Below are 17,909 nucleotides of genomic sequence, written 5' to 3'. Positions count from 1 at the left end.
AATCTACAACCAGACATATGATAAAGATACCAGAAAGTCAACACAATAACAGAATATTAAAAGCTGTTAGAGAAAAGAAACAGATCACCTATAAATGAAAAGCCATCCGAATCATAGCAGACTTCTCAGCACAAACCATCAAATCAAGAAGAGTTTCAAGTGAGGTGTTTCAAATCCTGAAAGAAATCAACTTCCAACCCATATTGATGTACGCTGAAAAACTATCTTTCGAAGTTGATGGAAAATAAGACACTTCCATGATAAACAACAACTGAAGGAATTCATGGCCACAAAACCAACCCTACAGAGAGTGTTATACAGAATATTCTAGAGAGAGAAAAAGATGACCATGTTTCCAGGAATAGCTGCATAGGGGTATCATCAAACAGGACAGGCAACTGAATGAAGTGGAAAAGTGGAGGGCCAGCAACAGGAGGATAGCATGGCAGACATGAGCCAGTGCATGCCAGTTGTAACTATTAGTGTAGATGGCCTCAATTCAGCAGTAAAAGGAAACATAGGGAAAATGGATGAAGAAATACAAAATGATACCTCATTTTCTCTGACTTCTACAACTTCCTCTATTCAACAATATTCTACTTTTAATTTCTGGTCCCTGATTATTTAATATAGTTATAAGATAAAGTTTAAGTCAATGACTTTCTTTTTTTTAAATTTTATTTAAGGAGAAAAAGAAAAAAAACAGAAAAAGGATACAATTAATACAAAGTTCAAAAAATAAACACTAAGGAATTACTAGTTAATAGATTACATATTCTCATCTTTGAAATAGTTGTTCCAGTTACAAAATTAAAGCATATAAAGTGGACTTTCAAACAGTGAGACTGCAAACAGTTTTGTTCAATGATTCAACAAAACTCAGTAATATGGTTATCTACCTTATACACTTAAACATATATGCAGTTATAACCTTTAGAGCACTTTCTTTTCTTTTGTACAATGACAATTATACATTTTGGGTTTTATTACTCCCACAGTTCTTATTATTTTTTTTGAAGAGAGTAAAACCAAATGCAACATATCAGAACAGAGTCAGTCAAATCAAAAGGATGGACATAATATATAATGTAAAAACAAAATACAATGTGATCAACAATGGTTACCATACTGCCTCTTGCTATCTTAAGAAGAATTGCCTATATCATCAGTTATAATAAAATTGAACAAAACAGTAAAGAATAAAACCAAAACATTGGAGACATTACAGGGCTTTAAAAGAAGATAATAGTCAACCAGAATGGGCGTCATAATGAATCTTATTGTTTTTACAGTTGTTGCCTATACTCTCGAACTTGGTACTATCAAGGTAAGCAGAACAGGAGAAAATCAGTCAAAACAAGATGGTGAAGGCAATACAGGGTTTCAAATCAAGTTAATAGGAAATCAAAGTAGGTTACTATAATGTATCCTGCTATTTTTTATTTTTCCCTTAATTGAAAAGATAAAAATAAAAAAGTAAATAATTTAAAAAGGAGATTGAGATAAAAGAGGGCATAACAACAAAACAGCGCAGGACAAAACATAACCATTTAAGCAAAATAGTATTTCATCACAAGCTATCCTGACATAAAAGTAGTTATCATAGTGTCTCTTTCCTTGAAATCTTTTGAGTATAACTTCGTATACTGTAGCACCAAACATATTCAGACAATGTAAAACCCCATTCAAGAGAATGACATTATTACAGGGTATTTAGAACCAACTAACAGAAGATGAACAATAGTTTCTGTATAATCTCCTTGTCTATAAAAGCTTTTGCTTATATTATCACATATAATAAAATCCAATAAGATACAACCTGGTAAGAGCGATGGAGACAGAAAAATAAAAACTTGATGGGACTTCAAAACAAGTTGATACTAAATCAGCACCAGCTATTATGATGTCTTATTTTCTCCAAAATAGCTGTTCCTACCATCCAATCTTCTCTGCCTCATTTCTGTTGAGCTCTTTTTCTGTCATTTGTTGTCAGTTTGTCTTCTTCATTTCACTTTCTGCTCCATTCATTGTGGCCTCTCTGCCACTATTTCTGGAATCTTGATATTTTCCTTTTTTAGAATATCCTGCAGTATTCTCTGTAGAGTTGAATTGGTGGTTGAAAATTCCCCTGGCTCCTCTTTATCCTAGAACTTCTTGCCCCACACCATTCCTGGATTTTAAGTGGGGTATCTCAGAGAGCCTCCATAGCTGCTGCTATCTATCTGCCATGTTCTCCCAGAATTCAAGTCAATGACTTTCTAATATTGCCCTCTTTCCTATAGTATCAAAAGATGATGGTCCATTAAGCAATGAAACTCATCTTCCTTTGTCTCCTTCACATCAGTCAGGGTGTGACCTTTGATTCCTAGCTAAGCAGGATCAACACCATTCCTCAGCCTAAAGCAGTTGTAAGAAGACAGTCTTCATCCTTCTGTTATAAATAAAGAACTGATGACTGAGAGCAGGAGGATGCAGGAGGACAGAAAAACTAAGTTAGGTAGAAAGGAGATAAGAAAAATCCTAACTAAAGGAATTATACTTTTAAGAAGACTGAAACTTCAGGACATAATCATCATTACCCATGATTACCCAGATCAATGATCTTTAGGTTCGTTTACTTTTTTTTTTTTTTTTTTGGCTGATCATATCCAAAATTCCTTAAAGATACGGTAAGTGCATAAATTGGCTTAGTTGAGAAAGTAAAGAGCAAGAAACTGAATTTAAGATAAGCAAACAGACTGACAGAATTCAAGAATGCTTAAATCATCCCTCCTTTAAAAAAAAGTGATAGAGTTCATGCCTTATGCTTGTAAATTGAGCCATGATCTTTCAGTAAGTGGATCAGCCTTCCCCTACAAACCACAACCCAAGATAGAACTTCCAAAGGCGCATGAATTCCATAGGTTTCTATTTATGTTTCAAGAGCATAAATGTTCTCAGGTCAAGGAAATAATGCTCCTCTCTCTCTCAAGGGCCCATATTCTATTTCTTTGAGTGTGTACTTCTAAACTTCCATCAAATAAGTCTCTTTGTACCTCTTTTAAAAAACAAAATAGGGGAGCTGGGGACTTAGCTCAGCAGCATAAGCACCTGCCTTGCAAGCAGGCAGTCATGAGTTTGATCCCCGGTACCGATAAAAAAGGAAAAAGACAAAAAAAAAAAAAAAATAGGGGTTGGGAATTTAGCTCAGTGGTGTAAGTGCCTGCCTTGCAAGCACATGGTTGTGAATTCAATCACTGGTACTGATAAATAATGATAACAATAATTTTTTTAAAGGCTGGGGATATAGCTCAATGATAAAGCATTTTATTGCCTAGCATGCATGGAGTTCTAGGTTCAATCACCAGGACCACAAAAAAAGGTTAAAATATGAGGTATTAAAAATACTATAAATAAAACATGTCAAAAGATGCATAATATTAACAGATAAATTATGACAACAATAACATAAAGGATATATGAAGATTAAAGTATACAGTTTTTGTATATAATTAAATTTAAGAGGCTATAAACTTAAAACAGACTATCAAAACTGTAAAATATATGTCATAAGGTTACCACAAAAAACTATGAAAATTACAGTAAATTACTTTAAAAAAGGAATCAAAGCATAGAAATAAAAAATTAATAAAACTAAGAAAACAGTAAGAAAAAGCCAGAGAAACTACAAAAGAGAGAAAACAACTAACAAAATGACTACAGTAAATCCTTTCTTAGCAATAATTATTTTAAATATAAATGTGAGATGTAAGGTATGCAATCACACACACAGTTTAATCAAAATATAAAGAATTTTTAAATTTCAAAACTTACTTACAGGCAAAGATACATTTTTCTTAATCCCCCTCAAAGTACCCACTCTTTGAATATATACTCATTAGACTCATCCATCATTCTTGGCACTTTCTGAAGCAGTTCTGAGAGTCCTCTTCCATGCATGCCTTCATGAAGTATGATATAAATAAGATGAATGTTGCTGCCAAATGCCAGTCAGTGAACAGGAACGGTTGTAACAACATCACAGCACATCCTCGCCCACCTTATGCACTGCCTCTGGCACTGTGAGACTGCTGGCTATTTCTCAAAGTCAAAATGACTACGAAAGGTAAATTTTTTGAGTCAGTTCAGAACACTGAGGCTACCTTGACACCACAACTAAAGACACAAAAGAGAACTTCCAGAATGGCTTCAGGAAGTTGCAAGAACAATGGGATAAGTGTGTCTGAGATGAAGAGGATTTTTTTGAGGGGGATTAATGACAATGTGTCTTTTACTGAAATAATTGTTTAATTTAAATGTTCACCTTATTTTTCAATCATATCTTGTAAAGTGGCTAAGTGAAAAAAAAAACCAATAGTATGTCGTCTACAAAAATCTCACTTTAGATTTCAAGATCCAGAAAGACTGAAAAGTAAAGAGATACAAAAAGACATTCTTCATAAATGCTAGCCAAAAGAAATCTGAGGTGACTATATTACATCAGACAAAATAAATTTTAAGTTTAAAACTATCAGAATACATAAAGTGATATTTTATAATAAAAGTGTCAATCTATCAGGAAGATGTAACAATTTATGTATATTAAGTATATATATATGCCCAAGATATATATATTAGATATATATGTATACCAAACATCAGAACATTTAAATATATAAAGCAAATGTTAACAAAGCTAAAGGAAAAAAAGAAGAGACAGAAATATAAATAGTGAGTTATTTCAATATTCTGCTTACCATAATGGACTGAACCTATAGACAGAGGATCAAAAAAGAACAAAAAGGAATTGAATAGCACAATAAACTAATTTGAATATATATATATATATATATATATAACATTCTACCCATAGCAACAGAACACACATTCCTCTAAATTAAACTTGGATCTTATCCCAGAATAGGTCACATTTTTTATCATAAAATAAATCGTAACAAATTCAAAAAAACTAAGAGATACCAAATATTTTATGATCATATTGAATAAAAGTAGAAAATAATAGCAACTGGAAAATTCACAAATATATGGAAATTATACAACACAATTTGAATAACCATTGGATAAAACAAGAAATGAAAACACAATCAGAGGGCACTCAAAATGAATAAAAACAACATTCCAAAACTTATGAAAAGCAACAAATCCACTGTGGTAAGTACAAAGCAGGAAGTTGAGAGTGACAAATAGCTATATTTAAAAGGAGAGAGGGCTGGGGTAATAGCCTATTGGTAGAACGTACACTTAGCACATGCAAGACCCTGAGTTCAATCCCCAGCACAATAAAGAGAAGAGAAATGTCATATAAACAACAATCTCATCAAGGAACAAGAAAAGAAAAACAAAGTAAATCAAAATTATTGAAATTAATAAACATTAGAGCAGAAATAAATTAAATATAAAATCCATAGAAAAAATCAACAAAACAAAGTTGATTTATTTGAGGAGATAAACAAATTTGACAAATCCATACACTAACCAGAGGAAAGAGAGAGAAAACAGTCAAGTAACTAAAATCAAATATTGTAGTAAAAATATAGTAAGTGTTCAGTGAGTGAGTAAATGTGTTGATAAGTTGACAAAGAAATCTTCATTAAAAGTTTCACTAGGGAAGCAAATGAAGTGTTCATACACGTGACCAGTATAATGTACATGTTCTTTACCAGATATTTGCTTGTAGAAAATCACCAGAGCAAACAGACCAAGCCTATAGCAGAAGGTGTGAACAAATGAACAGTTTTAAGTCCCCAAAGCTATATTATAAGTTATACAAAGAGTTAAAAGAGAATTCCCATTAAGGTTTCCACATGTTTGAAGTTGGTCTGATTATAAAGACCACAACAGTGATGCAATTAGAAAAACATCTAGAAAGCCCTACAACTGCTTGGTGTTTGACCAGACATCAGAGTGTGGGGTCGAGGGTGGTAGATTAAAAAAAAATATAAGATTCAGGCTATAGGTGTAGCTCAGTGGTAGAGTACTTGCCTAGCAAGCATGAAGCCTTGAGTTCAATCCTCAGTGTCACAAAATAGCAATAACAACAAAAAGAGCACACGTTCCTGGGCAACTTAGTAGATCTTATTTCAAAATAAAAATGCATAATGTTTTTAAAAGGGGTTGTAGCCCTTTTAGATAGAGTACTCTACCTGCTAGGTACAAAGCCCTAGTTTCAATCCCCATCATTGAAAAAACAAAACAAAACAATGATAGTGAGCATATTGCGGGGATGGAGGAACAGAAGATGAACTTGATAGGAGCTTCTACTATGTTACTCAGTAAGTGGCAGGAAGGAAACAGCTATGGACAATACAGAAGAGCATTTTAATCACGCAGAGGTGAGTGTGACATGAATATATTCAAATAATAAATACATACAAAAGGCCATTGTATAGAATGTCTTGTATATTCATGGTGACAGAAAGTAGAGTAGAGGTTACTGGGAGCTGGGGAGACCATAGTGCCATGATCTGAATATGGCTTATCTCCACCAAAACTCATATTAAGGCTTTATTTTTCAATGCAACAGAATTGGGAGGTAGGAATTTGTAGGTAATAGTGAAAAGATAAATGTTATGTGGCAAGAGCGAATCCTTGCTTTCAGGGGACTTGGTTTGTTGCTGGGAGACCAAGTTGTTGTAAAGCAATTTTTTCCCTCTTATTTGATCTCAACACATGCCTGGTGTACTTCAAGCTTCTCTGAACATGCAGCAAGCACAGGACTCTCAACAGAAGCCAAATAGATGCACCTGCTCAGTCTGAAAGTTTCAGCTGCCAGAACTGTGAGCTAAATAAACCTTTATTCTTTATAAATTGCCTGGGTCCAGGTGTTCTGTTATTGCAAGAGAAAATAGACTGAAACAAAGATGTATTGCTTGGTGTGCACAGAGTTTGTCTAGAAGGTGAAAAAGTTCTGGAAATGGATGAAGACGGTCATTGTACAACACTGTGAATGTCCTTAATACCACTGAAAGCACACTTTGAGGTAGTTAAAAGGGTAATTTTACATTGTGGAGAGATGAAGGTAGCACGAGGGGCAATAAAGAACAACTAGAAATAGTTCGATACAGAACGGGCAGTGTAGGTCAGTGGTAGAGCATTTTTTTCTGAGAGGTCCTGGGTTCAATTCCTACCACCACAAAAAAAAATGGATATCAAATATATTACAGAGAAACAAACCATGAATTACTGATATAGTAAATTGGATGTGATAGGTGAGGGGAAAAGATAATTAAAGATATCCCTAGTTTGAGGCCCAAAGAATCAAATGGATGATGAAATAGAAAGGATTTAAAAAGGAAGAGTTTTCAAAAGGTATGATATCTAATGCAGATGGCTATTAGACTTCTCAATGGCCACAGCAAGTTTGTAAAACAAATGAATGAATTGTGGGGATTGTAGTCCTACACCCTGTCTCCAAAGTTCCTCACCTGAGTAGAGTACCATACAATTAAGAAGGCTACTTAGGGACAGGGATTTAGCTCAGTGGCATAAGCGCCTGCCTTGCAAGTGCATGGTCGTGAGTTTGATCCCTGGTACCGATAAAAAAAATAAAAAAGAAGGCTACCTAGCTCCCAGCTTCACCTAAGAACTGGAAGAAAGTGGTTTGCATGACAAGCACCCAACTCCTCCAAGAGTGCTCCCAAAGGACTGGATTCTGTCTTGCTTGTCTTGGAGCTTTAACAGATCCATCAGCAACAGTCCAGCTACATAGGAGAGAATGATGACAGTGGCATGGGATGGTAAGCATGACTGATCTTCTCTTCTGCTCATCATACAGTGAACAAGTGAAAAATAATCCCAGTTCTCACTTTTTCCCCGGGAGGGAAAGGGTTTATCCACAAATCCTTCACTCAAACTTCTCTGTGGCTCCCCCTAAAACTAGTATCTGTCTCACGAGTCCTGGAATTCTGATGGGTCAGGCATAGTCTACCTACCTGGAACAGAAAGCCTGATGTCTGTTCAGTAAAGAGTCATTAAACTGAACTGAACTGAGCTGGGATCAATCTGGGAAGCCTGGACTTTGGGCAGACCTCAAAGGATTAGCAAGACACAGAAGGATGGATGTGGATATTTCAGGTTAAGAGTAGTAGACACACAGTTGGAAGGCATGGGGTGGAGGACATTCCAGATGCAAAGACACATACACATCTAGAGAGGAAGATTGTATGTTGAAACACAAAACCTCACCCCATTCATATGTTACAATTCTATCCTCTGCTACTTCAGAATGCAGCTGTGCTTTGAGATGGACTCTTGAGAAGGATGATTGAGTTAACAGGAGGATATACCATGGGCCCCAATCCAGTCAGAGTCCTATCTCTTCTCTCTCCCTCTTCCCTCCCCCCTCACTTCTTTCTTTGTGTTTTGTTTCATTCCTGACAGTCTCAGTAAATTGTCCAGGATAGCCTTATAGTCTTGAACATATGATCCCCCTGCCTCAGTCTCCAGAAAAGCTGGAATTACAAGCATGTGACACCAAGCCTGACTGACTGGTGTCTTTAGAAGAGAAAATTTGATGAAAAAGATACTAAAGGTGTCCAAACACAGAGGAAAGCCTACATGAGGACACACAGTGAAAGTAGCCACCTACAAGTGCCTGTTTTGTCCTGCTATAATACATGGAAGACTTGGGATAGAAAATGTATAAAAAACAAAAATTGAGGAGCTAAAGAGTCCAAGATCAAAGAGCCGGTATTTGGTAAGTGCCTTCTTGCAGCAGCTTCTCAGGGCAGGACAAGAGAAGATGAGAGAGAGAATGCGCTTGATTCCTACTTGTTCATACTCTTGCAATGGTAATTAAACTTCAACACGAGTTTGGGAGAGGACAAACATTGAAACACAGGACCAAGGAAGCCAAGGAGAAAAGCCTCAAAGAAACCAGCTGTGCCAATCCTTAAAACTTAGATTTACAACTTTCAAATCTGTGAGAAAATAAGTTTTTGTTGACTAAGCCATGTAGTTGATGGCATTTTGTTATGGCAGACAGAGCTAAGACTCTGTACATGCCCAGGGATATCACCCATGCCCAACACTCCTATCACTTCATCTAGAGGAATCAGGGCTTCTCTTGGCCGATGCATCTCTGGATCCACGGATCCTCTTAGGAAGGGAAGGGAGTGACGGAGCTGTAGGGATGGCAGCCGTGTAGCCCACTTTTACGCACCAGCATTTAGCAAGGGGGCAGCTGGAAAGAGCTAATGGTTTTTCAGCATTTGAGCAGAGATAAGGGCCTCCCTCAGAAAGTCACATCAAAAGGCAAAATGAACGACTGCTAGTAAAAGAGTAAAAGCCAAGTAACAATATGAAATGTTCTGTCACTAAAGCCACATAAGAATGGCATAAACACCATGTAGTACAAAAGGTCCAAGGGAGGAAAAGAAAGTGGGGGCCGTAGGTGAGATGGAGTGGTTATAGCTGAGAAAGATTCTGAGATAAACTAAAAAAGAATTCAGCATAATTCACCTCCGAAGATTGGCTGCAAATAGGTATTATTCACATACTCACGTTTCATTCTCACACCTGGCAATTACCCTTATTCTCCCAAAAGTAACTATATATTCCCATTTGCCAGAGTTCCTCAAGATAATCAACATATAATCCAAGAAAAATAAATAAATAAATATGAAAATGTTGTGACTAAACAGACTTCTTTAATGCAGTTTGAAATTCTCAAAGTACATTTGTAAACCTCCCCGAAATAATTAGGCCATGAATCCTTTGATTCCTCCAAAATAATCTCAAAGGACTAACATTGTGGGAAGCATCACTGCCATCCTGACGTGTCATCCTGACCAAAAAATAGCAGCCACCATGGTGAGCAACCAAACTTAAAGAATAGCTCTGCCTTCAGACCCCAGACATTTGCTAATGAGTTGTATGTGGGTATGTATGTGTGACAAAATAATTAGAGTATAGCTACCCTATACAGTTAGCATTAGGGTATAGCCGATTTAAAAAAAATAATAATAATAATCTTACTGTTTCTGTGGGACCCTGTGCTAAAAACCTTACCCCACAGCAATCCTTGCATAAAAGTCTTTTTTTTTTTTTTTCTTGCACTTGCAAGGCAGGCACTGGACCACTAAATTATATCATCTTGCATGAAAATAAGGTTTTAAAATCACCTTCATTTTGCAGCTATACGAGCTGAGGCACAGAGATGCTAAGTGTTTTTCTCCTGGTCAAGCATCTCATAACTGATAGATCCTCTAGGGGCATGACTTGAAGTAAAATCACAGCCTGAAAAAGAGGGGTGGGGCGGGAGAGAAACACCTTCAGGAAGCAGCTAAAACTCTTCTATCTTCCGGAAAGGACCAGCTAATCTCTGAGCTAATGCAGAAATAGATGGTTCTACTGGAACTAGGAAGAATCTGAAACCAGGCTCCAAGTAGACATGGACCATAGAGATCGGCAAAAGCACTTGGAAGTCAGATAAAACACAGTTTAGAGGTTCACGAGCTCTGCAAAGTGTCAAAGGATCCACACAGGGAAGTGCTTTTCTTGCTAACAGCAGCAGCAGCCCCACCAGCTCAGACATACGTGCTGGCATTTTCTGGGTCTGGACAGCAGCCTAAGATTCTTGTGAAAACTTAGCCTCAAGTTTTTACCCGTTGTTGCTGTTTACTTACCACAGTAGGTGTACGAAATATTTGCATCAGAGGAGTTGCAGATCCAGTAGTGGTCCTTAGGCTCAGTAAACACGGGAGAAAACAGAGTAGAAAAAAGTACAAACGGGAGCATGATTCAATGTCTCTGTAACTTTAAAAATGTAAAGAGGATCAGTAAATAACCATTAGATGTTTCCTTTTCAATAAGCAGGAAAGATTTAACTTAGTCACTGGTCACATGATTCCCGAGTGCCTATCCAGTAGTTTCCTCTTTTTATGTGTGTTACACTGTGTGTTCGGTATTTGAGAACTTCCTGGAAGGACAGAAAAATGATTTACGTCGTAGTGTTTTTGAACACTTTGTGAAAGTGAAAGTGACTGGAGGTTTAAAAAAAGATACTTTCCAATTAATAAGTAAAAAAAAATCCTCTACTTTCCTGCTTTTTAAAATGAAAAACAATAAAATAAAATTTCATAATCAGATAAAAAAATAGCTATGCTATTTCATGTTGTATCATCATCTTCAAAGTAGTTACTCAGAGTACAAAACATAAACGGAAAAAGATTCTTACAAAAAAAAGCCAGATAATAATTCAAATTTCTTCTTTTCAATGAACTAAGATGAACTAGTAGTACAAATGAAATTAATTAGCATACATATTGAAATATTTTTAAAACACTGAAACTTATAATTTGGGGAAGAATTTCAGCTTCTCTCTTTTTCCTATTTATGTCTCTTCCATTTTGCTCTTTGTGTTTCTCATATAAGAGAAGCCATGCAATATTTGAGCTTGTGTGTCTGACTTACTTCACTTAACATGTTCTTAAATTGCATCCATTTATCCATGAATGCCTCAAGACCATCTTTCTTTATGGTGGCATAGAACTCTACTGTGTATAAATACACATTTTCCTTATCCATTCATCTGTTGATGGACATATATACTGTTTCCAAGAATTACCTATTATAAATTGTGCTGCTGTAGACAGAGGTATGTATGTATCCCTGTAATATGACTATTTTAACTCTTTGGGACATATCCAAAAGAGGCATAGCTGAGTCACATGGAATTTCTATTTTTAGCTTTTTGAGGAATCGCCACATTGATTTCTATAATGATTTTACTAGTTTCCATTCCCACTAACAATATAATAGAGTTCCTTTTCTCCTACATCCTCACCAGGAATTGTTATTACTGGTATTAGGGTTTCTTTGATGATAGCCATTCTTTCTGCAATAAGATGGTATCTTAGTGTAGTTCTAATTTGAATTTCCCTAATGGCCAGTGATAAGCATTTTTTTCCATGTATTTGCTATCCATCTGTATCTCTTCTTTTGAGAAATGCCTATTCATTTCAATTGCTTATTTTTTGGCTAATTCTTATTTTGGGAGTCTAATTTTTTTGAGTCCTTTCTATATTCTTGATATGTGTCCTCTGTCTAAGGAATAGCTAGCAAAATTTTTTTTCTCATTCTGCAGATTCTCTTCACAGTTTCCTTTGTTGTGCAGAATATTTTAAATTTAATATGATCACATTTGTTGATTTTTGTATAACAGTTTTGCAAGTATAGGCATTTTGACTATGTTGGCTCTGCGTAACAAGAAACAGGGGATATTTCTCCAATTTCTGATGTTCCCCTTGATTTTGCTTTTTAGTCTGATGCAATTTTCATTTCTAATTTATTCTTAATTAGGTTACCTAAGTATTTAATTTTTATGCTATATGAATAGTACTATTTTCCTAACTGCTTTTTCAATGTGTACATTCTAGTGTATAGGAATACTATTGGTTTTTATGTGTTTATTTATTTTTTTTTTCTTTTTTTGTCTTTTTCCTTTTCATCGGTACCGGGTATGTGTTTATTTTGTATTCTGTTACACTGCTGAGTTTGGTGATCAATTCTAGTAGTCTTTGATGGAGTTTTTTGAGTCTTGTAAGTAAAGAATCACATTATGAATACTTTTTTACTTCATTCTTTTATTTCTTTGGCTTGCTTGATTGCTCTGTTTAATGTTTTGAGGACTATGTTGAACAGGACTGATGATAATGGACATCTGCTCTCCTAGTAGTTAAGTTTCAACAGATGCATTCTTCATCTGCATAGCCATTCTCACCTGCAAGCTCTTAATGCAATGATTTCTTATGGCTCAAAGAACTGCACCTATGGATTTGAACTAAACAGGGGTGCAAGCTACTTCAGCTCAGCAGCAGGTTCAGCCTCAGGACAGAAGCAGCAAAATGACAACCTACACAGGGACACCAGCCTACAGCACTGAGTTCCAAGTAAGGCCTCACTGCTGTGAAAGAGTGCACTTTTCTTCTGAGTTTTCTAGTCTTGTTTGATGCTTGGGATTGAACCTGGGTCCTTGTGCATGTTTGGAAGTATTCTACTTCTGAGCTCTAATTCAAGACCTACAGGGAAATTTTAAGTCCCGATATTATTATTTTAATGTGGCATGTATTTCATTTCAAACTTGTTACTCTTAGAGAAACAGCTATCCCTTTAGATGCTCTGCTACTTGAAATCCTTTATAGGATGTGTTTTAGTGTTAATCACAAATGGCAGAGTTGTGGCTTAAAAATCTGCACACATAAAAGGAAAATAATGTTACACCGGTAAAAGGATTTACTGTGGAACTGTGCTACATTTCCATCTTTAAAAATGTAAAAATCCACAAGAAGAGGAGGAAATGGGAAGTTATTCAAGGGATACAGTTTCAGGCTTAGTGAGATGAAAACGTTCTAGAGATCTCTGTTGCACAGCAATATAAATATAGTTAACACTAGTGAACTATATGCTTAAAATTGGTTAAGATGATAAATTTTGTTGTGCTTTGATCACAACTTTAAAATAAAAGGATTAAAAAGTCAAGCTGGAATGCTGTGGGACTGTAACTGTAGCACTCTGGAAGGCTGGGCAGGATGATTGCAAGTTCAAGGCCACCTTGGGCTACATAGCAAAACTGTCTCAATATCCCCAAAAGGAGGAGGAGAGAGACAAAACCCCATGAATACCTCGTATTCCATTTCCTACAAGAAGAAACCAGAATTTCATGGAGAAATGATTGATTTCAGTTTGGGGATAGAAATGTACAAGATTAACCAGAAATACTTTATCGTATTAGATAACCAATTTGAAAAAGATTCTATTCACGGAAGAAGAATGTTACTAGTTTCATATTGCAGCTGTAATGAATTACCACAAATTTAAAGAACTAAAAAGTTACAAATATATTCTACACTTCTAGTGGTCAGAAGTTCAAAATGAGTTTCTCCAGACTGAAATCAAAATATTTATATTAAGCAAGAGCTCACTGCTTGGTACACATAGAAGACAATATTATGGCATCAGTTTTTGCAAAAAGAAAAGGCTTTTTTGTAGGTCCCACAAGGAGAAAAGAGTCATGTTCCCATCTGCCTGACTTACCAGGCTCCTACAGAAGGAATTTAAAAAATAGAAGAAAAAGATGAAGTAGTAAACTGACCGTTGTAACCAGGAGTCCTAGTGGAATCATCTCCCTATCCCAACCGCCCATACACTGTCCAGGTGAAACTGTGGATATGCGGTAACTAGTAGTTTCTGTCCTGTCCCTCTGTCATTTCTATCCTCCTGCATTTGTTGACAACATCCCTGGTTTTTGGTCCAGGTCCAAGAGGTGCGGTTCTCCTTCAGTTTCTGCTCATTGAAGACCTTTGGTTTCCCCAAGCTTTTAAAGTCATTTTAGTTCAGGTTTTAGGATTCTGCACTTCTGCCCTGAAAAGCAGCTTGAGCAGTTTTTAGAGCAGAGAATTGTTTCAGTGTCAGCAGAGCTGGTTCCTTTCAGAGACTTCAAGAGAAAAACATTTTCTTCGCTTTTTCAGCTTTCTCCATCTTCATAATGCACAACTCAAATCTCTGCTTTCAGTATTCCACCACGTTCTCCTCTGATCCTGGGCCTGCCTCTTGCACAACTCAAATCTCTGCTTTCAGTATTCCACCACGTTCTCCTCTGATCCTGGGCCTGCCTCTTACAAGAACTCCTTATCCAAATGGGCCCAGGTAGATAACCAAGGATAAGACAATTCAAAATCCTTAATTTCATTATATCTGTAGAATATTTTTTTTTTCTGGTACTGAGAATTGAACACAGGCCTTCACACTTGCCAAGCAGATGCTTGTGCTATGGAGCTGGAATCCTTTTTGTCATTAAACATTCAGTTTCTCATGATTAGACTATGAACATCTTATTGTACCATTTAATATTCTTTTTGACCATCAATAAAATAGTGCCTGGAGTAAGTTGAAATACATAAATATTTAAGTCCACAAATTTATAGCATATTTTTACATCTAATTATCATCAAATGATATGTAAGGATTCTCTCTTCTCTCTCTCTTTCTCCCCCCCCCTTCCCTCCCTCCGTCCTTCTCAGTATTTTTAAACAGTTTTATTTTGAAGCAAATTCTCACTGATTCACTAATTGCCCAAACTGAGGTTGCATTTGAGCTCCTTTAATTCAGCCTCCCAAAGTCCTGGGATTATAGGCATGCACCACCACACTTGGTTTATTTCAACTTTTCTGTACTGAAAGACCTACTGACTTATGAAATAGAGAGGGGTAATTTCCCCTTGCCTTCTTGTATACTTATCTCTACTTTTAGGAGTATTTCCCCTAGTAAATGAAAAATAGACTAATAAAATATAATCATTTTACATCTAATGAATTAGTAGATTTTGGCATTGCGAATGAATGGTTGTTAATACCACCAGAAATAAAAAAATCTTGGAAGCAGCTTATATGTCCATCAACAGATGAATGGATGAATAAACTGTAACATATATATGTATATATATATACATTTATATATATATATATATTAGCTATAGAGAAGGATAAATTGGAATCTTTTGTAGGAAAATGGATGCACCTTAAGATCATAATGCTAAAAGAAAAAAAATCAGACTAAGGTTAACTATTGGATAGATTCTCTTGTATGAGAAATCCAAAGTATAAATAATTTAAAGAGCAAAACAAAAGCTAATAGGAAATAGGGAGGTAGACCTTTTGCAAATGGACCGGGGATCTAGGGATGGAAAAAGAGATGGAGGATACATATTTGTACCACCTGTCACAATGAAAGTATTGATTATGTCCCATAAATATGTACTAATAAAAAATGTGAGACCAGGGATTTAGCTTAGTGGTTAAGCACTTGCCTGGCAAGCGCAAGCTCATAAATTCAATTCCTGGTACCAAGAAGAGAGAATGAGAGAGAGAGAGAGATGACGGGGAGAGGGACCACATGTGACTAATCTTCGGAGAAAAAAACATTGAGCTAGCATTGAGGTAGCTAGCCTCCAACATGGCTCTCAAAGAGCCTTATCCTGGTATGTCCCTGTAAATCATCTCCAACACTGAATAAATCTAACTGCATAACCATTGTAGTACAACAACAGTGTCAAGATGTCCCCTCAAAGCCTCGTGTGGTCATGGGTTTCCAGAGGTAGATGAACCTAGAGTGTGTGATTGATTTGTAGTGTGGTGCTGGGAATAAGGGTGAGACTGAGACTGGGTGATGGCTGGATCAGTCTACTGATTGGATTAGCACTGCCCTAATCCCAGTAGTCTGGATAAAAGGAGCAAAAAAAGGCTTGTTTCACCCTTTTTGCTCTTCTTGCTTTTGCTATCTCCCCCTTCCCCACTATTAACTGTTGCCTTTCTGCTCTACCAACCTGCCCTGGAGCCTACTGATTATAGACTGAAACCTCTACAAACTGTGAGCCAAATAAATCTTTCCTCCTTTGAGTGTTCAGTATTTTGTCTCAGCAACAAGAAACAAGTAACTAAGACAACTGCCAAAAAGCTAGCACCAACTGTCAGTCACAAGAGTGAGCCATTTTGGAAGCAGTTCTTCCTGTTCCTGTCCAGCCTTCAGATGACAGCAGCACCAACTAATTAGTGGACTGCAACTTCATGAGAGAACTTGAGCTAGAACCACTTTGCTAAGTCACTGCCCAACTTCAGACAAATACAGGGGCAATATTATGCAAAATTAGGTAACCCCTACAGTCATATACAACTGTAGGTGACTAACCCAACCCTACTGTCAAGAAGCTTCCAGATCCAACTACCAATTTGGAAGAATCCCAGAGCATAGAGAACCATGCTAAAATGCACTTCAGGGATAAAATTAGAAAATTTAGACCATGGAAAAACCTAAAGGAGTAAACAACTCAGTTTCAACGGATCATTTGCAAGAGGAAAAAAAGTGGAAAAAAATAGGGAATTCATACACAGATGATTCGTGAGACATTCCAATATTTGGTATGAATATAGTATGAACATGCTTTAGATCACAATCCAAATAAAATGTGGGAAGTGGTAGAAGGATGCAAAATATAGGATTAAATATTTGATAACAGGGTTTTGTTTTGCAGATATGGTAATGCTTCTGTGGTTATTTTTTGAAGAAATTCTTCTCAGATTTAAGAAAGAATATTATTGTGACTGGGATTTGCTTCCAAAAAAGTTAGAAGGCAAGTGGTCAGGGCTGATGACACAATATTGATTATGAATTCATCACTGTTGAACCTGGATAATAGCACTGTCTTGATTCACAGTAATCTATTTTTCTAAGTATGAAATCCTCAAAAGAAAAAAAAATAAATAACAAATTGTCTTAGTTTCTTTTCTCCTTGTTGGGACAAAATTCCCAACACCCAAAATTAAAAGGAGTTTTATTTAGCTCAGTCTGTAAAGGTTTCAAGCCATTAACGGCTAACTCCATGGCAGAGAAAAGTTCATGGTGTCCACAAGGCAGCAAAAAGCAACAAGGAAAGTGGGGAGACACGACTCTTTCTGTTCTTTATAGTGTATGCAGGCTACCCACCCTAGGAGAGGTATAACACAGCCTTAGGCCTAGCCAGAATTATGCCAAGCCAATTAGTGGACTGATCTACTGATCACACACTCTAGATTCAGCTACCTGTGAAAAAGCCCCATGACTGCATGAAGCCGTACGGGGACATCTAGACACAAGGTATCTCAGAAGAATCTGAATACAATCTTTTTTTTTTTTTTTTTTTTTTTTTTTTGTCTTTTTCATTTTTATCGGTACCAGGGATCGAACTCACAACTGCCTGCTTGCAAGGCAGGCACTTATGCCGCTGAGCTAAATCCCCAGCCCCCTGAATACAATCTTAATAAAAACAAGCTAATGCATCACTCATAACAACAGGTATTTTGTTATTTTTACCTACAAAAAGTGAGGCCTTTGAGTACAATGAAATTTATATTAAGGAAAAGGACTGCAATGATGTA

The 17,909-nt window shown here is 36.4% G+C and overlaps 1 protein-coding gene across 4 annotated transcripts in view; it reads right to left on the bottom strand.

The window, feature by feature from the left end:
* Nucleotides 1-10,888, bottom strand: part of Ly96 (lymphocyte antigen 96) — a 31,446-nt gene extending 20,558 nt beyond the window's left edge. For 2 of the 4 annotated variants that reach the window (XM_013144159.3, XM_013144160.3), the window contains exon 1: nucleotides 10,626-10,874. In XM_013144159.3, coding sequence (XP_012999613.2) covers nucleotides 10,626-10,737 — 112 coding nt within the window. In that variant the 5' untranslated portion in view covers nucleotides 10,738-10,874. Of the gene's footprint in view, nucleotides 1-10,625 lie in introns of all 4 variants that reach the window. The other 2 variants (XM_063257464.1, XM_003479919.5) reach the window with 2 other exon arrangements.
* Nucleotides 10,889-17,909: the final 7,021 nt, after the last annotated feature.

This window comes from Cavia porcellus, unplaced genomic scaffold (genome assembly GCF_034190915.1).
Source record: "Cavia porcellus strain 051 isolate PalLab524CR breed Dunkin Hartley unplaced genomic scaffold, mCavPor4.1 scaffold_10, whole genome shotgun sequence".
Lineage (NCBI taxonomy): Eukaryota > Metazoa > Chordata > Mammalia > Rodentia > Caviidae > Cavia > Cavia porcellus.
The sequence above is the reverse complement of the archived record's forward strand: the minus strand, read 5'-3'. Positions and strand labels throughout refer to the sequence as shown.